The sequence below is a fragment of the Pan troglodytes genome, chromosome 11, assembly GCF_028858775.2.
Source record: "Pan troglodytes isolate AG18354 chromosome 11, NHGRI_mPanTro3-v2.0_pri, whole genome shotgun sequence".
NCBI lineage: Eukaryota > Metazoa > Chordata > Mammalia > Primates > Hominidae > Pan > Pan troglodytes.
In genome coordinates this window covers 9,385,127-9,408,406 of record NC_072409.2, presented here as the reverse complement: position 1 = coordinate 9,408,406, position 23,280 = coordinate 9,385,127, and the positions used below count along the sequence as shown (strand labels likewise).

General features: G+C 53.6%; 1 protein-coding gene and 1 non-coding gene across 8 annotated transcripts in view; both read left to right on the top strand.

The window, feature by feature from the left end:
* The window catches only part of MIGA2 (mitoguardin 2), a 37,507-nt gene extending 16,721 nt beyond the window's left edge, over nt 1–20,786 (top strand). For 3 of the 7 annotated variants that reach the window (XM_009457466.4, XM_063787498.1, XM_001162600.3), the window contains exons 7-16: nt 6,779–6,896; nt 8,174–8,274; nt 8,854–8,969; nt 10,884–10,956; nt 11,185–11,271; nt 16,461–16,559; nt 16,885–17,019; nt 17,756–17,809; nt 18,529–18,645; nt 18,927–20,786. In XM_009457466.4, the coding sequence (XP_009455741.1) occupies nt 6,779–6,896; nt 8,174–8,274; nt 8,854–8,969; nt 10,884–10,956; nt 11,185–11,271; nt 16,461–16,559; nt 16,885–17,019; nt 17,756–17,809; nt 18,529–18,645; nt 18,927–19,133 (1,107 nt within the window). In that variant the 3' untranslated portion in view covers nt 19,134–20,786. Of the gene's footprint in view, nt 1–6,778; nt 6,897–8,173; nt 8,275–8,853; nt 8,970–10,883; nt 10,957–11,184; nt 11,272–16,460; nt 16,560–16,706; nt 17,020–17,519; nt 17,658–17,755; nt 17,810–18,511; nt 18,646–18,926 lie in introns of all 7 variants that reach the window. The other 4 variants (XR_010148563.1, XR_010148560.1, XR_010148561.1 and 1 more) reach the window with 3 other exon arrangements.
* Nucleotides 9,255–9,357, top strand: LOC112204446 (U6 spliceosomal RNA). Its single transcript, XR_002938092.1, has one exon. It is a non-coding gene; the product is annotated as a U6 spliceosomal RNA (small nuclear RNA).
* Nucleotides 20,787–23,280: the final 2,494 nt, after the last annotated feature.

Below are 23,280 nucleotides of genomic sequence, written 5' to 3'. Positions count from 1 at the left end.
CTGTTTTGTTTCTGTTGTATAGATGGACCACATTTTGTTTATTTGTTCATCAGTTGGTAGATATTTGGGTTGCTTCCATTTTTTGGCTCTTATGAATAATGCTGCTATGAACATTCATGTACAAGTTTTTGTGTGGACATATGTTTTCATTTCTCTTGGGTATATACCTAGAAGTGAAATTGTGGGGATCACATGATAACTCCATGTTTAACTTTTTTTTAAGACGGAGTCTCGCTCTGTCGCCCTGGCTGGTGTGCAGTGGCACAATCTCGGCTCACCACAACCTCCACCTCCCAGGTTCAAACGATTCTCCTGCCTCAACCTCCTAAGTAGCTGGGATTACAGGTGCACGTCACCACGCCTGGCTAATTTTTGTATTTTTTTTCTTTTCTTTTTTTTTTTTTTTTGAGATGGAGTCTCGCTCTGTCGCCCAGGCTGGAGTTCAGTGGCGCGATCTCAGCTCACTGCAAGCTCTGCCTCCTGAGTTCATACCATTCTCCTGCCCCAGCCTCCTGAGTAGCTGGGACTACAGGCGCCTGCCACCACTCCCGGCTAATTTTTTGTATTTTTAGTAGAGACGGGGTTTCACCGTGTTAGCCAGGATGGTCTCGATCTCCTGACCTTGTGATCCGCCCACCTCAGCCTCCCAAAGTGCTGGGATTACAGGCGCCCGCCACCACACCTGGCCTAATTTTTGTATTTTTAGTAGAGACGGGGTTTCACCATGTTGGCCAGGCTGATCTCGAACTCCTGACCTCAGATGATCCACCCACCTCGGTCTCCCAGAGTGCTGGGATTACAGGCATGAGCCACCATGCCCGGTCCTTCTCCATGTTTAACTTTTTAAGGAACCACCAAACTGTTTTCAAAGCGACTGCACGTTTTTTGTTCTCATCAGCAGCCCGTGAGGGTTCCCATTTCTCCACATGCTCACCACCACTTGTTCCTGTCTTTTTGGTTATCACCATCCTGGCGGGTGCAGGTGGCTTCTCGTTGTTTTGATTTGCATTTCTCTGATGGCTAAGGATGTTGAGCATCTTTTCATGTACTTCTTATCCATTATTACATCTTATTTGGAGGAATGTCTATTCTGATGCCTTCTTTTGTAATTGGGTCATTTGTGTTTTTATTAAGTTCTAAGGGTTTCTCATATTCTGGAGAAAGCCCCTTATCAGATGCGGTTGCAGATATTTTCTGTATTTTCTGTCATCCTATGAGTTGTCTTTTCACTTTTATGTATTTTTATTTCGTATTTATTTATTTATTTATTTATTTTGAAACAGAGTCTCGCTCTGTCACCTAGGCTGGAGTGCAGTGGTGCGATCTCAGCTCACTGCAGCCTCCGCCTCCCAGGTTTAAGCGATTCTCCCACCTCAGCCTCCTGATAAGCTGGGATTACAGGTGCCCGCCACCATGCCCAGCTAATTTCTATATTTTTAGTAGAGATACAGTTTCACCATGTTGGCCAGGCTGGTCTCGAACTCCCAACCCCAGGTGATCTGCCCGCTTTGGCCTCCCAAAGTGCTGGGATTGCAGGCGTCAGCCACTGCGCCTGGCCTCACGTTTTGCTGGTGCCCCCTGAAGCACAAAAGTTTTTTGAGAGTCAAGGTTATCTGTTTTTTCCTTTTGTTGAGTGTGCGTCTGACGTCACATCTAAGAACCATTACCTAGGCCGGGCGCAGTAGCTCACGCCTGTAATCCCAGCACTTTGGGAGGCCAAGGTGGGTGGATCATGAGGTCAGGAGATCGAGACCATACTGGCCCACATGGTGAAACCCCGCCTCCACTAAAAATACAAAAATTAGCTGGACATGGTGGCACGTGCCTGTAATCCCAGCTACTTGGGAGGCTGAGGCAGGAGAATCACTTGAACCAGGGATTCAGAGGTTGTAGTGAGCCGAGATGGTGCCACAGCACTCCAGCCTGGCGACAGAGCAAGACTCTGTCTCAAAAAAAAAACAAAACAACAAAACAAAACCGTTACCTTACTTGAGACCATTTCACAGAGACACAGATTTGTGCCAAAACTGCAAGTCTCTGCTGGCCACACAGGGTGCGTCCCAGCCCTGCCGGAGAACTGAGCAAAGGGTCCTGCAGGCCTGTGGCTGCATCCCAGCGGCTGCATCCCAGCTCTGCCAGGCTCTTGCTGGTCATGTGGACCACTTAACCTTGAGTTTGATCTGTGAAATGGGGTCCTAGTAATCCTGGCCTCAGAGGGACACTGTGAGGCTGAACGATGAGGCACCTGGCCCCAGGTGGCACTCAGTGCATGGCTGCCATTTCCATCATTTCCATCCCTCTCCGAGCTCTTCTGACTGTTTCTCCCCAGAGCCCGCAGCCCTCATCTTCTCCCCGCGGGTCCAGTTACAGGCAGTTGCAGGTTCTGGCAGCCTTTGTGGAAAACAGAGTGGGGCTGGCTCATGCCTCCCCTCAGCATTCAACCCAGAAGCTCCTGGGGTGCAGGGAGGAGTGCCCCCTCTTCCCCCACCTGGCCTGGTGGCCCAAGGGTAGCGACAAGGTCATCAAGGCCACAGGATGCTGCACACTCTTTTTTTTTTTTTTTTTTGAGATGGAGTCTTGCTCTGTCACCAGGCTGGAGTGCAGTGGCACGATCTCGGCTTACTGCAACTTCCACCTCCCGGGTTCAAGAGATTCTCCTACCTCAGCCTCCCAAGTAGCTGGGATTACAGGCGTGAGCCACTGTGCCCGGCCTTTTTTTTTTTTTTTTTTTTTCCAAGACAGAGCTTTGCTCTTGTTGCCCAGGCTGGAGGGCAATGGCACGGTCACAGCTCACTGCAGGCTCCGCCTCCTGGGTTCATGCCATTCTCCTGCCTCAGCCTCCTGAGTAGCTGGGATTACAGGTGCCAGCCACTATGCCCAGCTAATTTTTATATTTTTAGTAGAGACGGGGTTTCTGCGTGTTGGCTAGGCTGGTCTTGAACTCCTGACCTCAGGTGATCCGCCTGCCTCGGCCTCCCAAAGTGCTGGGATTACAAGTGTGAGCCGCTGTGCCCAGCCAATTTGTGTATATTTTATGGTAGTAAATGATAAAGACTAGTATCTACATATATTTTATGTATTTGTGACGTATCTTTTTCATAATTTTTTCAGTATCTCTAGGCTAAGTGGGTTCATCTCTGAGGTTTTTCAAATTGTCATAAATTTCCAAAAAATTCTTCTATATATTTATTGAAAAATATCTGGCCAGGGGCCTCGCGCGGTGGCTCATGCCTGTAATCCCAGCACTTTGGGAGGATGAGGTGGGCGATCACGAGGTCAGGAGATCAAGACCATCCTGGCTAACACAGTGAAACCCCGTCTCTACTAAAAATACAAAAAATTAGCCAGGCGTAGTGGCAGGCACCTGTAGTCCCAGCTACTCAGGAGGCTGAGGCAGGAGAATGGCATGAACCTGGGAGGCGGAGCCTGCAGTGAGCCGAGATTGCACCACTGCACTCCAGCCTGGGCGACAGAGCCAGACTCCATCTGAAAAAAAAAAAAAAATTTGGCCGGGTGCAGTAGCTCACACCTGTAGTCTCAACACTTAGGAGACCAAGGTGGGAGGATCACTTGAGTCTAGGAATTCAAGACCAGCCTGGGCAACATGGTGAGGTCCTGTCTCTACAATAAATACAAAAATATTTGCCGAGCATGGTGGTGGGCACCTGTAGCCCCAGCTACTCAGGAGGCTGAGTTGGGAGGATTGCCTGAGCCCATGATCTCATCACTGCACTGTAGCCTGGGCAACAGAGCAAGACCCTGTCTCGAGAAAAAAAAAAACAAAAACTTATGTTGTTCAAGGGTCACGTGTATTATTAAAATTAATTTTGCCCATTACTTTGTGCTATTTATTGTGGTCTGTAGCAAACATTAAATGTTGCACGTGGCTTTCCACTGGACAGCACTGCTCTAGAGCCACAGACACCTGGATTCAGTTTGTGGCACCGCTAGTTCTACACTGTGACCTCAGGGAAATAATTCCCCCTTCTGAGCCTTGTCTTAGTTTCTCTGTCTGTCAAGGGAAATAAGAGTGTCTTTCTCCTAAGATCTCAGGGATAACTTAAAGAACTACAGTAGGCAATGCACGTCACACAAGACTGGCCCATGGTGGCCACCAGTAAGTGTAGCTTTTAGAATAAATACTGTAATAATGACTTTTTTTTTTTTTTAAGACGGACTCTTGCTCTGTTGCCCAGGCTGAAGTGCAGTGGCACAATCTCGGCTCACTGCTACCTCCACTTCCTGGGTTCAAGCGATTCTCCTGCCTCAGTCTCCCAAGTCGCTGGAATTACAGGCGCACACCACCAAGCCCAGCTAATTTTTGTGTTTTTAGTAGAGACGGGTTTTCACCAAGTAGACCAGGCTGGTCTCGAACTCCTGACCTCAAGTGATCTGCCCGCCTCGGCCCCCCAAAGTGCTGGGATTACAGGCATGAGCCACTGCACCCAGCTGAGCTCAGGAGTTCAAGACCAGCCTGGGCAACATGGTGAAACCCCACCTTTACTAAAAATACAAAAATTAGCCGGGGGTGGCGGTACGTGCCTATGGTCCCAAGTACTCAGGAGGGTGAGGTGGGAGAATTGCTTGAACCTGGGAGTTGGAAGTTGCAGTGAACCGAGATCACACCACTGCATTCCAGCCTGGGCAACAGAACGAGACCCCATCTCAAAAAAGAAAAAAAGAAAGGACAGTCCTGATGAAAATCCTGACTGCATTTGCAAAAAACAGTAGAGTTAGTCTATACCTTCCTGCCTTAAATCTAGTGCTCACTTCTCTTCCATACTAATAAATGTCCTTTGTGGCATTTTTTTTCCAGAATAGGGCACTTTCATTTGCATTAGAAACCTATTCAGGCAGATATCCTTTCTCCTCAATGATTTTCTTTTTTAAAATTAAATATATATGTGTATTTTATATATATAAATTTTGTTGTTGTTGTTGTTGAGATGGAGTCTCGCTCCGTCGCCCAGGCTGGAGTGCAGTGGCTCTCGATCTCAGCTCACTGCAAGCTCCCCCTCCCGGGTTCATGCCATCCTCCTGCCTCAGCCTCCCAAGTAGCTGGGACTACAGGCGCCCGCCACCATGCCCGGCTGATTTTTTGTATTTTTAGTAGAGACGGGGTTTCACCATGTCAGCCAGGATGGTCTCGATCTCCTGACCTCGTGATCCGCCTGACTCGGACTCCCAAAGTGCTGGGATTACTGGTGTGAGCCATTGTGCCTGGCCCAATGATTTCTTTTCATTTATTTATTTATTTTGAGACAGAGTCTCGCTCTGTCACCAAGGCTGGAGTGCAGTGGCACCATTATGGCTCACTGCAACCTCAACCTCCCTGGGCTCACATGATCCTCCTACCTCAGCCTCCTGAGTAGCTGGGACTACAGGCACACGCCACCACGCCCACCTAATTTTTGTATTTTTTGTAGAGATAGGGTCTTTCCATGTTGCCTAGGCTGGTCTCAAACTTCTGGGCTCAAGGGATCCTCCTGCCTCTGCCTTCCAAAGTGCTGGGATTATAGGTGTGAGCCACCTCACCCGGTCCATTTTTCTTCTTTATGATTTCTTTAATAACATTTTCTTTTCTCTGGCTTAGTTTGGTATAAGGATACAGAATATAATACGTAGAACATACAAAATATGTGTTAATCGACTACATTCTTATTAAGACTTCTGGTCAACAATAGGTTATTAGTAGTTAATAACCTACTAATAACTCCCCCTACTTTTAGAGGAGTCAAAAGTTATATGTGGGCCGGGCACGGTGGCTCACACCTCTAATCCTAGTACTTTGGGAGGCTGAGGCAGGAGGATTGCATGAACCCATACGTTTGAAACCAGCCTGGGCAATGTGGCAAAACCCTGTATCTACCAAAGATATATACAGAAGTTAGCCAGGTATGGTGATGTATGCCTGTAGTGTCCTAGCTACTAGGGAAGCAGAGACGGAAGGATCACTTGAACTCAGGAGGTTGAGATTGTGGTTAGATGTGATTGCACCACTGCACTGCGGGCTGGGTGACAGAATGAGACCCTGTCTCAAAAAAAAAAAAAAAAAGTTTTTTATGTAGATTTTCAACTATGTGGGCACAGGGGTGAGTCAGTTACCATAAGTCCACAATTTTCTTTCTTTCTTTTTTTTTTTGAGACGGAGTCCTGTTCTGTTGCCCAGGCTAGAGTGCAATGGCGCGATCTCGGCTCACTGCAACCTCTGCCTCCCAGGTTCAAGCAATTCTCCTGCCTCAGCCTCCTGAGTAGCTGGGACTATAGGCACCCGCCACCACACCCGGCTAATTTTTGTATTTTTAGTAGAGATGTGGTTTCATCATGTTGGTCAGGCTGGTCTCGAACTCCTGACCTTGTGATCTGCCCACCTCGGCCACCCAAAATGCTGGGATTACAGGCGTGAGCCACTGTGCCTGGCAACCTAAGTCCACAGTTTTCAAGGGTCAGCTGTACTTCATGTAACCTGGTATGTCCAGTATGTGATCATTTCAGCATGTAATCAACAGAAAAGATTCCTGAGACAGTCTATGCTTTTTGGTGCCGTGTTTGAAATCTGGTGTGTGTTTACACTCTGGGACTGTCCAGGTTTCCAGTGCTCAGCTGCCAGAAGTGGCTGGTGGCTCCTCTATCGAGCAGTGAAGTTTTGGAGTTTATGTGCTTAGCTGCTGGGTCCTAGAGCTCCTCCCCTTTCCCCAGGGACCTGGGGGTGAGGGAAGGGGCCATTTTCATCGGGAGCTTTGAGGGTCTGGGTTGAGGGTCCTTGTTTTTATGGCAGCCAGAGTCACAGCGGAAGGAGTTTGCAGAGAAGCTGGAGTCCCTGCTGCACCGTGCCTACCACCTGCAGGAGGAGTTCGGCTCCACCTTCCCCGCAGACAGCATGCTGCTAGACCTCGGTGAGCTGGGCCCAGCGCAGGCGGGGTGGGCGTGGAGGGTGGCAGGGATGGAGGTGAGGAGAAGGTTCGAGAACCGGGGCGTGGTTCTCTCAGTGCGTCCAATGAATCAGAATCCCCAGGGCTCTCCGACCTCGCGTGATCCAGCACTTTATGGCACAGATGGGGAAACTGAGGTGTTCCCTTCTCCATGGCAGGCTGGAGCAGAGCTGAGGTGAGGCCCAGAGTCCCCAGCAAGTGCACCTGGCTCCATCCTCTTGGGTGCAGCCTTGGGGTTCGTGTGGCAGCATCTCCCTGATGGCTCTCCCAGGCCTTCGCTTCGAGTCCTTTCCTGTGGCTCAAACTGGGTGGGTGGATGGAGTGACTCACGGGAGGTTCACTCAGAGCAGGCCAAAGGCCAAGAACAGAAGTTCTGTTGTTGGGTGCGCTGAGGTGAAATGATGTGACATACTGAGGGGGAACCAAGTTATTCTGCCAAACAGCCACTGTCCTCTTCGGACCCCTGCAGTGAATGACACCCTGGCCCCTCCCTGTGCACTCAGCCCTGTGGGACCCTCAGACTCCTGAGGGTCCAGCTGCCTGGCTCTGCCAGTGGGGACACAGAACCGGAGTGGGTCGGCCGAGCCACGCACCCTGCCCTGGCTTCTCCCCACGTGCTCTGGGTGTGGCTTCTCTGTTGGAGGAATCTGCCTCCTGTGGCCTCCCTACATGGCAGAAAGGGCTGGGGGACCTTTAGGGTGGCCCGCCGCAGGTCTGTGGCCTTTGCTTATTTGCTCGACAATCCTTTCCTGAGCACCCTTGGAGGTCCACACCCCTCAGCCCTTGGGCGAGCACGGAGGGGAACTCCAGGTTAGTGGCTGTGGACTCTTTCGAGCCCTTGGTATCAATGGCTGAGTTTCAGCTTGTCAGAGGAGAGAGGCGATTTCCGCGGGGCCACACAGTTCAAGGTCCTCCCCCTGCAGAGCTTGGGCCTTCAGGCCTCAGGTCCAGCGGTGCAACCTGTGAGCCTGGCAGAGCCGCTCACCAGCCGAGGGCTCACACCTGAGGCTGACGACCTCCGAGGATGTCGTGGGTGTTGAAGGAGGTCACTCACTGAGGCGAGGAGTCCAGTGTCCTCACACAGAAGCGCTTGGCATGTCAGAGCTTTGCCATTGAGTGTGGGAATCACAGGCTCGGGATGAAGCCTCCCCTGGGCCTGATGGGGGACTTCGTGTACCGGGATTCCAGCTGAGCACTGTGTGGGGAGTCTCAGCCCCGCTTTCTCTCACTGCTCTTCCCAGAGAGGACCCTCATGCTGCCCCTGACCGAGGGCTCGCTGCGGCTGCGGGCGGACGATGAGGACAGCCTGACCTCAGAGGATTCCTTCTTCTCCGCCACCGAGGTGACTCGGGGTGGGGACCAAGCCTGGGGTGGGGTGAAGGCTGGGCCTCCTCTGCAGGTCCATGGGGCCAGCACTGGGTCATGGGAAAGTGGAGGCATTTCCTCCGATGGGAGAATTTGGATGCTCCCACGGGCCTCCTCGAAGCTGTTGGGGATGGGGGGTGCTGAGAAATCGGGGGCCGTTGTCCTGTGGGTGAGAGCAGGGGTTCTGCCCCGAAGGGCTCCAGCCCGTGCTGGCCTCTCCCTTCTCCAGACCGCTGTGCCCATTGTTTGGCCTCAGTCTCCTGCCATGGGCACATGGATCAGGCACTGTGTCCTTCCTTGGGATGGGAGGACATGCACATGTGTCCTTTAGATGGCCTTTTTGGGAGGGACCCCTGGAGATGGGGATGCTGAGGGCCAGAGCTGGGCTCGAACTGGGGCCTCCCGGCCAGTGTTCCCTCTGACATCCCCTCAGAGACGTTGGCAGTGGGCAGGCACCTGGGGTGGCCGCTGTGGCCGACCAATGGCAGGTGCCCTTGTGCCGTGGCGTGCTGCTCACACGGGCTTCCCTGGTCTCTTCCTCTGCACCCTCTCCCAGCTCTTTGAGTCCCTGCAGACCGGAGATTACCCGATCCCACTCTCCAGACCCGCCGCTGCCTATGAGGAGGCCCTGCAGCTGGTGAAGGAGGGGAGAGTGCCCTGCCGGACCCTCAGGTGAGCAGGTGTGGAGGGAGGGAGGGAGGGAGCAGGAGGCGATGGGTGATTCTGGCCCTTGCGGGAGGCGGAGAAGCCAGCGGTGCTTGGCGAGGACTTAGCCTGAGTGAGTCCAGGCTGCCTGAGGGCCGTGGTGAGCTGGTGACAGCTCCTCCCCCAGCTGCAGAGGGCCTGGATGGACCCATACTGGCAGGTCTGATACCAATAATGACAGTAACAAATGAACATAATTAATAAAGAACAATAGTTACTACCAGTTCTAAATTCTGAGAGAGTGTTTGCTTCTACAGCACATACACTGAAAAAAAAAATTGGAATGATACAGAGAAGATGAACGTGGTCCCGGCATAAGGATAACACGCAGATTTACTAAGCATTCCATATGAAAACAAAAGTAAATTCTCAGCGGGTACAGCCACAGCCACACAGGGGGCACTGGCCCTAAGCGCAGTGTCTGGACACAGCTCCTCTGTAGGAGAGGTCAGGTACCCAGGCTGTGGGGACAGACAGGCCCGGGCTCCAAGTTCTGCCACCCTGAACAAGTCGCTTAACTTCTCTTAGCCTCAGTTTCTTTGTCTGTGGTTATGTTTAGGCCTCTTCACTATCTTATATTAACGTTATTATTAGCTTTTTTGTATTATTTTTATGTATTGTGTATTATTATCTTATTATGATAAGAGACTGAGAACTTGACTTTTTTTTTTTTTTTTTTTTTTTTTTTTGTATTTTTAGTAGAGATGGGGTTTCACTGTGTTGGCCAGGCTGGTCTCAAACTCCTCACCTCAAGTGATCCACCTGCCTTGGCCTCCCAAAGTGCTGGGACTACAGGTGTGAGCCACCACACCCAGCCTGAGAACTTGGCTTTTTGATCATGGCTTGCAGATTTCAATATGTATGTTTAAAAGTTTATCTGGAGCTGGGCAGGGTGGTTCATGCCTATAATTCCAGCACTTTGGGAGGCCAAGGCGGGCAGATCACCTGAGGTCAGGAGTTCAAGACCAACCTGGCCAATATGGTGTAAACCCCATCTCTACTAAAAATATAAAAATTAGCTGGGCATGGTGGCACATACCTGTAGTCCCAGCTACTTGGGAGGCTGAGACAGGAGGATCGCTTGAACCCAGGAGGCAGAGGTTGCAGTGAGTGGAGATCGTGCCACCGCACTCTAGCCTGGGCAACAGAGCGAGACTCCATCTCAAAAAAAAAAAAAAAAAAAAAAGCAAAAAAACTGGGCCAGGCGCCGTGACTCACACCTGTAATCCCAGCACTTTGCGAGGCCAAAGCAGGCAGATCACTTGAGGTCAGGAGTTCAAGACCAACCTGGCTAACATGGTGAAACTCCGTCTCTACTAAAAATACAAAAATTAGCCGGGCGTGGTGGTGCGTGGCTGTAGTCCCAGCTACTTGGGAGGCTGAGGCAGGAGAATCACTTGAACCTGGGAGGCGGAGGTTGCAGTGAGCTGAGATTGTACCACTGCACTCCAACCTGAGTGACAGAACGAGACTCCGTCTAAAAAAAAAGAAAAAGTTCACTGACCAGAAATGAATCAGACACTGGCTGAAGTGATCATGGTGATCTGCCACATCTGCTGTCAGGAGGCAGTTTGGCCATTTCAGTCCTTTGCCAGTGAAGTGTGGGGCTGGTTGTGGCCTAAGGAGGCCTCGGTCATCTCTGTACCCAGTGCCTGAGAGGCTGACACGTCCTCAGAGATCATCCAGGCAGCCTCGTCCTTTGGCCTGGGAAGACCAAGGCCTCAAGGGAGGCAGACGCCAGCCAGAGGCCACACTGCCAGGCTGAGGCAGGGCCAGGGCTGGAGCCAGAGCCTCCCCCCTCCCCACCCAGGTGCCACCTGACCCCCCGGGGCATCGCTGGGCAGGGACCAGGTTGTGTGACGCCGTCTGTCCTCCCCTCAGGACGGAGCTGCTGGGCTGCTACAGTGACCAGGACTTTCTGGCCAAGCTGCACTGTGTGCGGCAGGCCTTCGAGGTGGGTGTGGCCTGGGGGTTCCTCGGGGGTGGGAGGCAAGGGGTAGTCAGGCTGGCCATGGCTGTGTGGCATGTACGTGGCCTCCTGGTCCCTGGCCAGGCCTGCTCCCACACTGGGCTCCTCTGTGGCAGGTGGGCCACCTACCTGGCCTCTTATGTGGCCCTCTCCGTGGGCTTTGAGGGACTGCCGTGCCCGGCAGCTCACTCCCCTCCCTTCCTCCTTCCCTAGGGGCTTCTGGAAGACAAGAGTAACCAGCTTTTCTTCGGGAAAGTAGGCCGACAGATGGTGACAGGCCTGATGACCAAGGCTGAGAAGGTAGCAGGGGGTGGGGTGGGGGGGCAAATTATAAAATGCAAACCACAGAGGGTCCCCCTGAACCCCACCTGCCAGAGGGAACCCCTGTGCACAGGCTGATACACGTTCCTCCTACTCCGTTCTGTAGACTCTGCAACCGTGGATCTTGTTATTCCATTTCTAAGCCTTTGTGCCCTACTTACCATCCCGCAGTTTACTCTGGAGTGTGGCGGCATGTGGCGTCCGTCTCTCCATGCCGGCACTGGGAGGGGTTTTCCCCAGCTGCGGAGGGTCCCATTGCGTGGAGAGCGCCACACGAGGCCTCCATTCCCTGATGGAGGAACACCTGGGCTGTCTGAGGTTCACCATCACAGACAACACTATATAATCTTCCTTCTACTGCTCTCTTGTGAGGTTTTCTGTGGGGCAGAGCCCTGGATATGACATTTCTGGGTCCTGGACATTTAGAAGCCCGGCAGATATTGCTAGTTTGCCCTCCAAAGGGCCTTCACAACTTACATCACTGCCAGCAATATAAGGGTGTTTCCTTGCATCTCTGATTATTGATGAGGTTGCATAATTTTTTTGATGATTTGTTCCTCGTCTTTTTTTTTTTTTTTTTTTTTGAGACAGAGTCTCGCTCTCTCGCCCAGGCTGGAGTGTAGTGGCGTGATCTCGGCTCACTGCAAGCTCCGCCTCCCAGGTTCACGCCATTCTCCTGCCTCAGCCTCCCAAGTAGCTGGGACTACAGGCGCTCGCCACCGTGCCCGGCTAATTTTTTTGTATTTTTAGTAGAGACAGGGTTTCACCATGTTAGCCAGGATGGCTGGATCTCCTGACCTCGTGATCCGCCCGCCTCGGCCTCCCAAAGTGCTGGGATTACAGGCATGAGCCACCGCGCCTGGGCTTTTTTTTTTTTTTCTTTAATGGGTTTGAGCAAAGCTTTTGAACAGGTCGGACAGATGATTCTAAAACACACATCTGACCTCACTAGCCAGCTGCCTACAACCCTCACTTGCGCCTGCTGCCCTTGGGGTGAAGGCCAAGCTCTGTTTGGTGGTTTGCTGCCCTGTGAGCTTCGTCCTGTCTGGCTGAAGGGCCTGCTTCTAGTGCACCAGACTTGCTGCCTGATCTGGGCTTTACATATGCTGGTCTCTGCCCCAGGAACACTGTTGCTCAATCTTGTTTTTTTTTTTTTTTTTTTTTTTTGAGACAGGGTTTCACTCCTGCCACCCAGTCTGGAGTGCAATGTCACGATCTCGGCTCACCGCAACCTCCACCTCCCGGGTTCAAGCAATCCTCCCACCTCAACCTCCTGAGTAGCTGGGATTACAGGCATGCGTCACCGCGCCTGGCTAATTTTTGTATTTTTCATAGAGACAGGGTTTTGCTATGTTGCCCAGGCAGATCTCAAACTCCTGACCTCAGGTGATCCACCCTCCTTGGCCTCCCAAAGTGCTGGGATTATAGATGTGAGCCACCACACCTGTCCTCAATCTTTTTTTTTTTTAAACTTTATTATGAAATACACATAGGAGAGAGTGTAAAAAATATAGGATTTGGCCGGGCATGGTGGCTTGCGCTTGTAATCCCAGCACTTGAGAGGCTGAGATGGGAGGATTGCTTGAGGCCAGGAGTTCAAGGCTGCAGTGAGCCATGATTGCACCACTGCTCTCCAGCCTGGCCAACAGAGTGAGACCCTGTCTCAAAAAAAAAAAACCAAAAAACAAAAAACCACCCAAAAAGTATCTATAGGATTTTTTTTTTTTTTTTTTGAGACAGAGACTTGCCATGTTGTCCGGGCTGGAGTACAGTGGTGCAATCTCGACTCACTGCAATCTCTGCCTCCCAGGTTCAAGTGATTCTTCTGCCTTAGTCTCCCTCCCAAGTAGCTGGGATTACAGGTATGTGCCACCACACTCAGCTAATTTTTGTATTTTTAGTAGAGACAGGGTTTCACCATGTTTGCCAGGCTGGTCTCGAACTCCTGACCTTAGGTGATCCACCCGCCTCAGCCTCCCAAAGTGCTGGGATTATGGGTGTGAGCCACCACGCCCGGCCTATGTATAGGATTTCATGAAAGACAATGCCTGTATAACCAGCACCCAGGTTAGGAAGTGGGACATATACCAGTAACTGGAAGCCCCCCACACCACTTTTTCCTCTGTCCTCCTCCCTCCCCCTTCCTTGGTCACTTGTCATCTGAGTACCCTTCTCTGTCCCCAGGAGGTCATCACCTGACTCATCCCCTGAGGCCCGAGAGAACCCTTGGGCTCACCGTGGCAGTGTGGCCTCACTACCCTGCCTCCTGCTCATGGGCTGCCTTGTCCTTCCTCCCCCGTTATTCAGTTAGCTCCATGAGGGCCAGTGTCAGAACTCTCCTGGCACAGATGTGTGCCCCATCCAGGGCCTGGCACAGGGCGGGTACTGCATCAGCACTCCTCGGATATTCTCCCGGCAGTGGCCGTTTACCTGGCAGTGAGCTCAGTGTATACTCAATGGTTCTTCACTGCGGGGAGTTCATTCGAGCCTCACTGCAATTTCTGCTTGGTGGATGAGGACACTGAGCCCAGGAAGGGAAGGCGGCTTGTCCAGGGTACTGAGCATGTGAAGGGTAGACTGGATTTGAAGCCAGGTGGCCCGGACCCAGCCTGAGCCCTTGACTTGGTGTCTGTGGGCCTCCCCAGGAAGCTGGGTGAGTGAACAAGTGAAGGAGGGTTAAGGTGGGTGCCAGGGCCCCACCCTCTGGGGAGCTCCTCTTTGTAACCTTCCCAGTATGGGACTTTGGTCTTATTAAGAAATGAGGCTGGGCACAGTGGCTCACGCCTGTAATCCCGGCACTTTGGGAGGCCAAGGCGGGAGGATCACGAGGTCAGGAGATCAAGACCATCCTGGCTAGCACAGTGAAACCCCGTCTCTACTAAAAATACAAAAAATTAGCCGGGCATGGTGGTGGGCGCCTGTAGTCCCAGCTACTTGGGAGGCTGAGGCAGGAGAATGGCGTGAATCCCGGAGGCGGAGCTTGCAGTGAGCCAAGATCACGCCACTGCACTCCAGCCTGGGCGACCAAAAAAAAAAAAGAAAGGCTGGGCGTAGTGGCTCATGCCTGTAATCCCAGCACTTTGGGAGGCCAAGGCAGGCAGATCACAAGGTCAGGAGTTCGAGACCATCCTGGCTAACATGGTGAAACCCCATCTCTACTAAAAATACAAAAAAAATTAGCCGGGCGTGGTGGCGGGCGCCTGTAGTCCCAGCTACTCGGGAGGCTGAGGCAGGAGAATGGCGTGAACCCGGGAGGCGGAGCTTGCAGTGAGCCGGGATCGGGACACTGCATTCCAGCCTGGGTGACAGAGCGAGACTCTGTCTCAAAAAAAACCAAAAACCAAAAAACAAAACAAACAAACAGAAAGAAATGAAGCCATTTAGCAGCACCTGAGCACCACAGCCTGCACCGAGCCCTGGGACTGGAGCAGTAGCTGAGGTGGCCCTGTTAGGACTGGGGCCAGGTCCTGGCCTGGGAAGATGCTAGCCCTGTGGGAGGCACCCAGGCACTGGGGTTGTAGCATCAGGCCACTCGCTCAACTTGGCGTCAGTGGGGCGACCACAGAACCTCATTGTGTATCAGTGTCCTCCTGTGGAAATGGGTGTGTCCTGGGGACGTTATGCGATGACACAGGGCGTGCTCAGGTGTCAAGGACCAGCCCATATCTTCATTGTCACCTTTTACCGATGAGAAAACAGACTCCGGGCGGTTAAGGGATGGCCCAGGATCATCCTGGCAAATTTTGAAAATGTAAATACTTTTTAAAAATTTGGGGCCAGGCACGGTGGCTCTGCCTGTAATCTTAGCACTTTGGGAGGCCAAGATGGGCGGATCACCTGAGGTCCAGACCAGCCTGGCCAACATGGGGAAACACCTTCTCTACTAAAAATACAAAAATTAGCCGGGTGTGATGGCAGGCACCTATAATCCCAGCCACTTGGGAGGCTGAGGCAGGAGAATCACTTGAACCTGGGAGGCGGAGGCTGCAGTGAGCCAAGATCGCACCACTGCACTCCAGCCGGGGTGACAGACAAAGACTTTAAAAAAAAAAAAAAATTGCTGGGGGCGATGTCTCATGCCTGTAATCCTAGCACTTTTGGAGGCCGAGGCGGGCGGATCACGAGGTCAAGAGATCGAGACCATCCTGGCCAACATGGTGAAACCCCGTCTCTACTGAAAATACAAAAATTAGCTGGGTGTGGTAGCGTGCACCTGTAGTCCCAGCTACTTGAGAGGCTGAGGCAAGAGAATTGCTTGAATCTGGGAGGTGGAGGTTGCAGTGAGCCGAGACTGTGCCACTGCACTCCAGCCTGCCAATAGAGCGAGACTCTGTCTCAAAAAAAAAAAAAAAAAAAAAAAAATTAGCCGGGCGTGGTGGCAGGCACTTGTAGTCCCAGCTACTCGGGAGGCTAAGGCAAGAGAATGGCGTGAACCCGGGAGGCAGAGCTTGCAGTGAGCTGAGATCGTGCCACTGCACTCCAGCCTAGGTGACAGAGCAAGACTCCATCTCAAAAAAAAAAAAAAAAAAATCACGAGTTAATCCACTCTGAGAACCGACCCTAATACTTAGTGTTTTTCTACATCCGTAAATGCAGACCCACATCTGAAAAGAGCATCCCAAACCCCAGCTAACCCCCAGGGTCCCAGAGAGTGAAGGATGTGTGCCGAGAGCCTCCGTGCCGTGCAGCGGCACTTTAAACGCTGTTTGTTGAATGCTTTGGCGCTGGACTGACTGCGTCACACACGAGCTCGGCAACTGCCCTAGAAGAGCCTCATCAGGGTGGGGCTGTAGCTTCTCCCCTTTCCTGTTGAGGTCCAAGGTCACGGAGATTTGAACCTTCAGCTGCCTGACTCTAACCCTCACATTCTGTGTCCCTCCAAAGTGAGATCACACTGTCACACTGGGCACTCCTGGAAGTTAGCAGGTGCTCAGCAGAGGAGCTGGCTTGAGACCTGACTGGGTGCCCTGGTTCTCTGGAGAAGCATGCTGTGCTGAGTAGGAGACACTTCTCTGCCACGTTTTCTCTGTGCCTGCTGCGTGGGGATGGGCCCCAGCCGTGCCTTGGCATGTCCCCCATCCACAGGCCGGCATGTCCCCCATCCACAGGCCAGCCTGTCCCTGTGGGTCTTGTCCAGTGACCAGGATGGGCCGTGCTTCTCTCCACAGAGCCCCAAAGGCTTCCTGGAGAGCTACGAGGAGATGCTGAGCTATGCCCTGCGGCCCGAGACCTGGGCCACGACACGGCTGGAGCTGGAGGGCCGAGGGGTGAGTTGCTTTGTGCTGAACCCCGACATCCCGGGCTCCCCTGCATCTGAGCAGCAAGGGGGTTCCTGTGCCGGGCTCTACCTCAGTTCCAAGCGGCTGAGACGGTTCCATCACTGCTCATAGTCCCCGGTTCCTGCCCTGCCCCAGGCCAAGGCAGAGGGAGGAATGGCCTCAGCTACACCCGTTGCACAGCAGAGCGGGGAAGACGTGTCCCCCCCACGTGTGCTCATGCCCTGGACCCCAGCCTCAGTCTCCCCATCTGGAAAGTGGCCCCGAGGCTCCGGCGGTGCCCCCATGCATGAGCCTCCCGGGTCACCCTCTGTAGGTGGTATGCATGAGCTTCTTCGACATCGTGCTGGACTTCATCCTCATGGACGCCTTCGAGGACCTGGAGAACCCTCCGGCCTCGGTGCTCGCCGTCCTGCGGAACCGCTGGCTGTCAGACAGCTTCAAGGAGACGGTGGGTCACTGCCCTGCTCTCAGACCCACACTTGCTCACATCAGCCCGTGTGGTTGCCTGGCTCCGTCCCCTCTGTCCCTAGCACTGGCACCAGGGCTGGGCCCCCACCCCCTAGATCCGCGGCTGCCAGGCCTGGGAGACCAGAGTCTGCTCTGGAGAAGCCTCCAGGGTGCCCCGTTGCTGCCTGGTGCCCCAGTTTAGAACCAACGTGGTGTGCGTTTTCTTCCTATTGTGTGGTTTCACTTCTGTGCTGGTATGAATTCGATTCCATTTTAATGCATCCTGTTAAGTTAAAAGAGGGGAAAGCAAAACCAAAAGGAAAAAAAGGCACAGAGTGAGAGACAACCCAGCACAGGACCCCCAGCAAGGCAAGCAGTAACGCTCCAGCAGCCGGGCTGTGCTGCCTGGGCCCAGGCTTCTGCGAGGTGGTTTACAGGCGGGAACCATTGCTCCCACAACCACCAAAGGAGGTGGGAGTGCTGTGTTGTGCCCCTTTACAGAAGAGGAGACTGAGGCTCAGAGAAGATCCAGCAGTAAGATTAGAGTCAAGATTCAAGTTTAGGTATGTCTGAGTCCAAAATCAGAGGAGGAAGCAGCAGAGCTTAGGCACCTGGCCCCATCTTCCTGCTTGGAGTGGGGTGAGCTGGGTTTAAGGGCTTGGTGCTGGGCTGGCAGAGGGCGAGGGGCTGTGGGCTAGGCCTTTTGACACCCGGGGGACATCCTATTTTTGATGTAGGCCTTGGCCACTGCTTGCTGGTCGGTCCTGAAAGCCAAGAGGAGGCTGCTGATGGTGAGTGACTGGCAGGCCCAGGGGAGCACGAGCTGGGCTCTGAGGCAGCGTGGTGGGGAGCGGAGCTGGTGCAGGGTGGCTCGCTGGGCCACTTGGCCTTCACCGCTCACAGTCCTGGCCCCCTTGTTCCGCCGTTACCTCTCCCTGTGCCAGGAGCTCCCTGGAGGCTCGTGTAGACCCACTTCCTCTCCTCCCCAGGCCCAGCACAGAGCAGGCCACTGGGGAGGGGAACGGATACCCTAGGGTAGTGGCCACAGGGCTGGCAGCTGGCCTGGTGCAGGCGTCTCGGTGGGGGCAGGATACCCAGGTGCAAGCAGAGCCCTGTCCCTCCTGCCCTTTCCCCGCCCCAGTCAGGCCCCTGTAATCTCCGCTCCCAGGCAGCGACTGGCTGTGCTATCTGGCCTGTGGTTTGTCGTTCCCCTCTGCGGGCCAGGCTCTGTTGCCTAGCTGATACCAGCTGCCGTGGCCACGTGCTCCAGGCACTTCCCGCGGAGCCACTATGGCCCCACCTCTTGCAGTTCTCACAGCGGCCCATGGTTACCCTGTCTGCAGAAGTTAAAATGGGCTTCGAAAGCTTGAGTCACTGCCCAGGGTCATCTAGCAGGAAAGTACATGAGCTGGGGTGACCTCTAAAGCCCAGCCCTTTATGCGACACCTGGGCCTGGTGCCCTCATCCTACCTGGGCCCCGCCTGGCCCCTCAGCCTTGTGCCCACTGCAGGTGCCTGATGGCTTCATCTCCCATTTCTACTCCGTATCGGAGCATGTGAGCCCTGTCCTAGCCTTCGGCTTCCTTGGACCCAAGCCTCAGCTTGCTGAAGTCTGTGCTTTCTTCAAGGTAAACAGAGAGCAGTTCTCGTTCTTTCCTGACCCTTGCCCTGGGCACAGGCGCCCTGGGAGGTGCCAGGAATGGGATGAGGGCCTGGGCCTGGGCCTGCTCCCAGAGAGAGGGCAGAGCCAGACCCACATGGGTCCAGAGGAAGCAGTGGGAGGGAGGAGCCTGGGGATGGAAAGGACGGGCTGGGGCTCTGGTGGTGGACAAGGGGACTTCAGGTGACCTGGGGGGCATCATGGTGGGCAGTGGCTGGGCCAGGCCTGACACCAGCCCTGCTCCCCCAGCACCAGATTGTGCAGTACCTGAGGGACATGTTCGACCTGGACAATGTGCGCTACACGTCACTGCCCGCGCTGGCAGACGACATCCTGCAGCTGTCCCGGCGCCGCAGCGAGATATTGCTGGGGTACCTGGGGGTGCCCGCGGCCAGCAGCGCAGGCGTGAATGGGGCGCTGCCCCGAGAGAATGGGCCCCTGGGGGAGCTGCAGTAGAGGCGGCACGGGCTGGGGGGTGGCAGAGAGAAGGCTCCTCCTCCCTTCCCTGGGTTGGTATCTGACAGCTGTGGTGGCTGAGGGCCGTTGCCCCTGACTTTGCCCCACCCCCATCATCTGGGAGTCCCCAAGGCCCAGAGGGGACATTTCCATGGAGAAGAACGGTTCCTGGGGGAAGCAGAGGCCAGGACCAGTGGGGCCTGTGGGAGAGAAAGGCTGTGAGAGAGGGGGGTGTTGTAGAGAATTGGGACAGGCAGAGCCAGGATGCCCCAGGTGGGGGACCCCAAAACCTCCCATCGCCCCAGGGCTGCTGACAAGGGTGCTGGGAGGGTGGAGGTGAAGGATGGGGCCTAGAGCCCTGTGGTGAAGGTCACAGTGTCCTGAGCTAGAAGCCACCTGTGGCTATATGGTCTCAGCATCCAGGCATCCAGCTGGCCTGTCCTGATGCCCTCCCCACCTCAACCGCCTTCTCAGAGAGTTTGCAACTCCAGAGAAGGAGAGTGGGGCCACCTTAGTGGGCAGCAGGCCTGGGCCATCCAGAGGTGGGGCAGAGGTGGGCCTCCCACTCCTGTGCTCTCTTCTGAGCAGGAACTGGGCCCTTGACAAACCCAAGCACCAAACCAGGACAGTGTCCTTTGACATTCCCTCGCCCTACCAAAGATCGTCTTTTCTCCTCCCACCTCTGTCACCACCAAAGACGGGCGGAGGTGGGGCTGGGCCCTCCTGCCCCCGCCCATCCCCCTTCCATGAGCCCGGACCTCCCTGGGTGGTGCTAGGCTCTGAGCTGGGGGCTCAGACCAGGGATCGCTCAGGCCCCTGTCACCTGTGGGCCCGGGGACCACTTGGGGGAGGTCAGAGGATGTATGTGGCCGGATCAGCTTCCCCACCTTCATTAGGACAAGAAACTGCCCAGCACTTTGCCTTCAGTTCAACGCACAAACGCTCCTGGGGCCTCATGGGGGCAGAGCCTCCCCTGGGCCTGCAGAGAGTCCTGTTAGCAGCGATGTCCCCCCGCCGCGGGGTCTTATCAGCCCGGCAGTGTCTTCTCAGGGTCTTCACCTGAGCAAGTGTCTGTGGCCCCAACGTGTTCTGCTGTGGCTCTGCCCCTTCCAGGTTGAGAGGCCTGCAGGAGAAACAGACTCCCCTCCTGGGTTTCCACACTCAGGAGTCAGAGGACTGGCTCCTGTGACCAGGGCCCCTCTCCCCTGAATGGGAAAGGGGTCTGGGGATGGGAGGGCGCACCACAGAGAGGAGATGATGCTGGGTGTGGCCCATCTTCTGTGGGCCCCTTCCCAGACACCGGATCCATGGGCACTAACCCGCCTCCCAGGCTGATGCCCAGAGGCAGCTTCCTGGGCAGGAGGGTTCCATGGGCACTAACCCACCTCCCAGGCTGATGCCCGGAGGCAGCCTCCAGGGCAGGAAGGACCCTGTGCTCCCCGCCCCCCATCCTGACATCCTGTTCTTTTGCACTTACCCTGTGCTGTGAATGTAACAGTGGGCCTTGGCCCCGCCCACTCTGATTTGCATTTTCATTTGTGTTTGTTTACACATCCGTGCACTGCCTGTAGCAGTCGATTGTCACAGCTTCGACTTTTGGATGGTAGAGTGTGTGCACTGACTGTGAGTCGAATAAACAATTGAGACAATTTCCTTCCAGTTTGCCATGTTGTTGGTTATGTGCATGGCTGTTTGCTTCTTGGGGCAGAGCAGGGCACCTGCTTTTTGGGGTGCCGTGGGTGAAGGTTCCAGGAGGACAAAGGTCAGGAGAAGCCTGGTGGGGGCTGTGATCCTACTTGGGGCAACTTGGCTGCCTGACAGGGTCCAGCCATCCCTAGGCAGGGAGGGCCCCGGTGGTACGCGGGGAAGGGTGGGGAGCGGCCAGTGCCACGCTCAAGGCCATGGAGGCAAGGTGAGCAGCCTGGCTGTGGACCCCGCTCAGGCACCATCTTAGGGAAGTCGATTCTCACTGGCCCTCAGTTTCCACATCTGTAAAATGCAGGCACTGGACCGGGCCAAGATGCAGACTCACAGGCTTAAAGGTTGTTACCCCCCAAGCTGTGAGAGCCAGGGGGAGGGGCTGGAACACTGGGAACAGGTCCAAGCCTGCCGGATCGTTACAAGTTTTCATGGGCAGCTGGAAATCACAAGTTTTATTTTAAAGGTTTTTAAAAAAGAAACTTTAAAAAAAAATTTCAAATGTATGGAAAAATTGAAAAAACTATATAAAACCAACACCTCTGGTCATGTAATTAACATTTTGACTTTTTTTTTTTTTTTTGAGACAGAGTCTCTATCTGTCACTCAGGCTGGAGTGCAGTGGCACGATCTCAGCTCACTGCAAGCTCTGCCTCCCAGGTTCACGCCATTCTCCTGCCTCAGCCTCCCGAGTAGCTGGGATTACAGGCACATGCCACCATGCCCAGCTAATTTTTTGTATTTTTAGTAGAGACGAGGTTTTACCGTGTTAGCCAGGATGGTCTCGATCTCCTGACCTCGTGATCCGCCCGCCTCAGCCTCCCAAAGTGCTGGGATTACAGGCGTGAGCCACCGCTCCCGGCAACATTTTGCCATGTTTATTTCATGTATTTCCAAAATACTTTAGCCTAAGTTTCAGACATGTACTTTACTCTTAAACCTTCAAGCAGAGCTTAAAAACAAGGTAGTCACATTCTTGTAAGTGGGAGTTGAATGATGAGAACACATGGACACACTGCAGGGAACAACACACACTGGGGCCTGTCGGAGGGCAGGGTGTGGGAGAAGGGAGAGCATCAGGAAGAATAGCTAGTGGATGCTGGGCTTAATACCTAGATGATGGGACTGCTGGACACAGTGGCTCACGCCTGTAATCCCAGCACTTTGGGAGGCCGAGGCAGGTGGATCACTTGAGGCCAGGAGTTTGAGACCAGCCTGGCCAACATGGTGAAACCCATCTCTACTAAAAATACAAAAACTTGGCCAGGCATGGTGGCGGGTGCCTGTAGTCTCAGCTGCTTGGGAGGCTGAGGGACGAGAAGTGCTTGAACCCGGTGGGCAGAGGTTGCAGTGAGCTGAGATCACACCACTTCACTCCATCCTGAGTGACAGAGCGAAACTCCATCTCGAAAAAAAAAAGAGAAAAAAAACCTAGGCGACAGGATGATGTGTGCAGCAAACCACCGTGGCACATATTTACCTATGTAACAAACCTGCACATCCTGCACATGCACCCCTGAACTTAAAAAACAAAAAAACAAGGTCATTCTCCAGAATAACCACAATACCATGATCACACCTAAAAAAAAAAAAAATTCTCGGGGCCAGGTACGGTGGCTCATGCTTGTAATCCCAGCAGTTTGGGAGGCCGAGGTGGGTGGATCACCTGAGGTCAGGAGTTTGAGATCAGCCTGGCCAACATGGTGAAACCCCATCTCTACTAAAAAAATACAAAAATTAGCCAGGCATGGTGGTGCATGCTTGTAATCCCAGCTACCTGGGAGGCTGAGGCAGGAAAATCATCTGAACCCGGGAGGCGGAGGTTGCAGTGAGCCGAGATCACACCACTGCACTCCAGCTTGGGCGACAGAGCAAGACTATGTCTCAAAACAAACAAACAAAAATAATTTTCTAATGTCTTTGCTGAAAATAAGAGCTTTTCCCAATCAACTGGGGATGAACTCCATCTCAAAGAAGGATAAATGCTTGAATCTTAGAGATTTTAGAGACATGAGCTGATACAGTAGCCACCTCCAATGCTGGCAAATGTTTGTTTTGGTCTTTTTTTTTGGAGACAAGGTCTCACTCTGTCACCCAGGCTGGAGTGCAGTGGTGTGTGATCTCAGCTCACTGCAGCCTTGACCTCACAAGACCAAGCAATCCTCCCGCCTCAGTCTCCTAAGTAGCTCACCGCCACTCCTGGCTAAGTTTTGTATTTTTTGTAGAGATGGGGTCTTCCTGTGTTGCCCGGGCTGGCCTTGAACTTCTGAGCTTAAGCAATTCCCCCTCCTTGGCCTCCCAAAGTAGGAGGCATGAGCCATTGTGCCCAACTTGTTTTGGTTTGTTTTAAACAGTTTTAATAAGGTATAATTCATACATCATAGATTCACGTGCTTTAATGCTGTTTTAAATAAATTTACAGAGGTGTGTACCAATTACCTCAGTATGG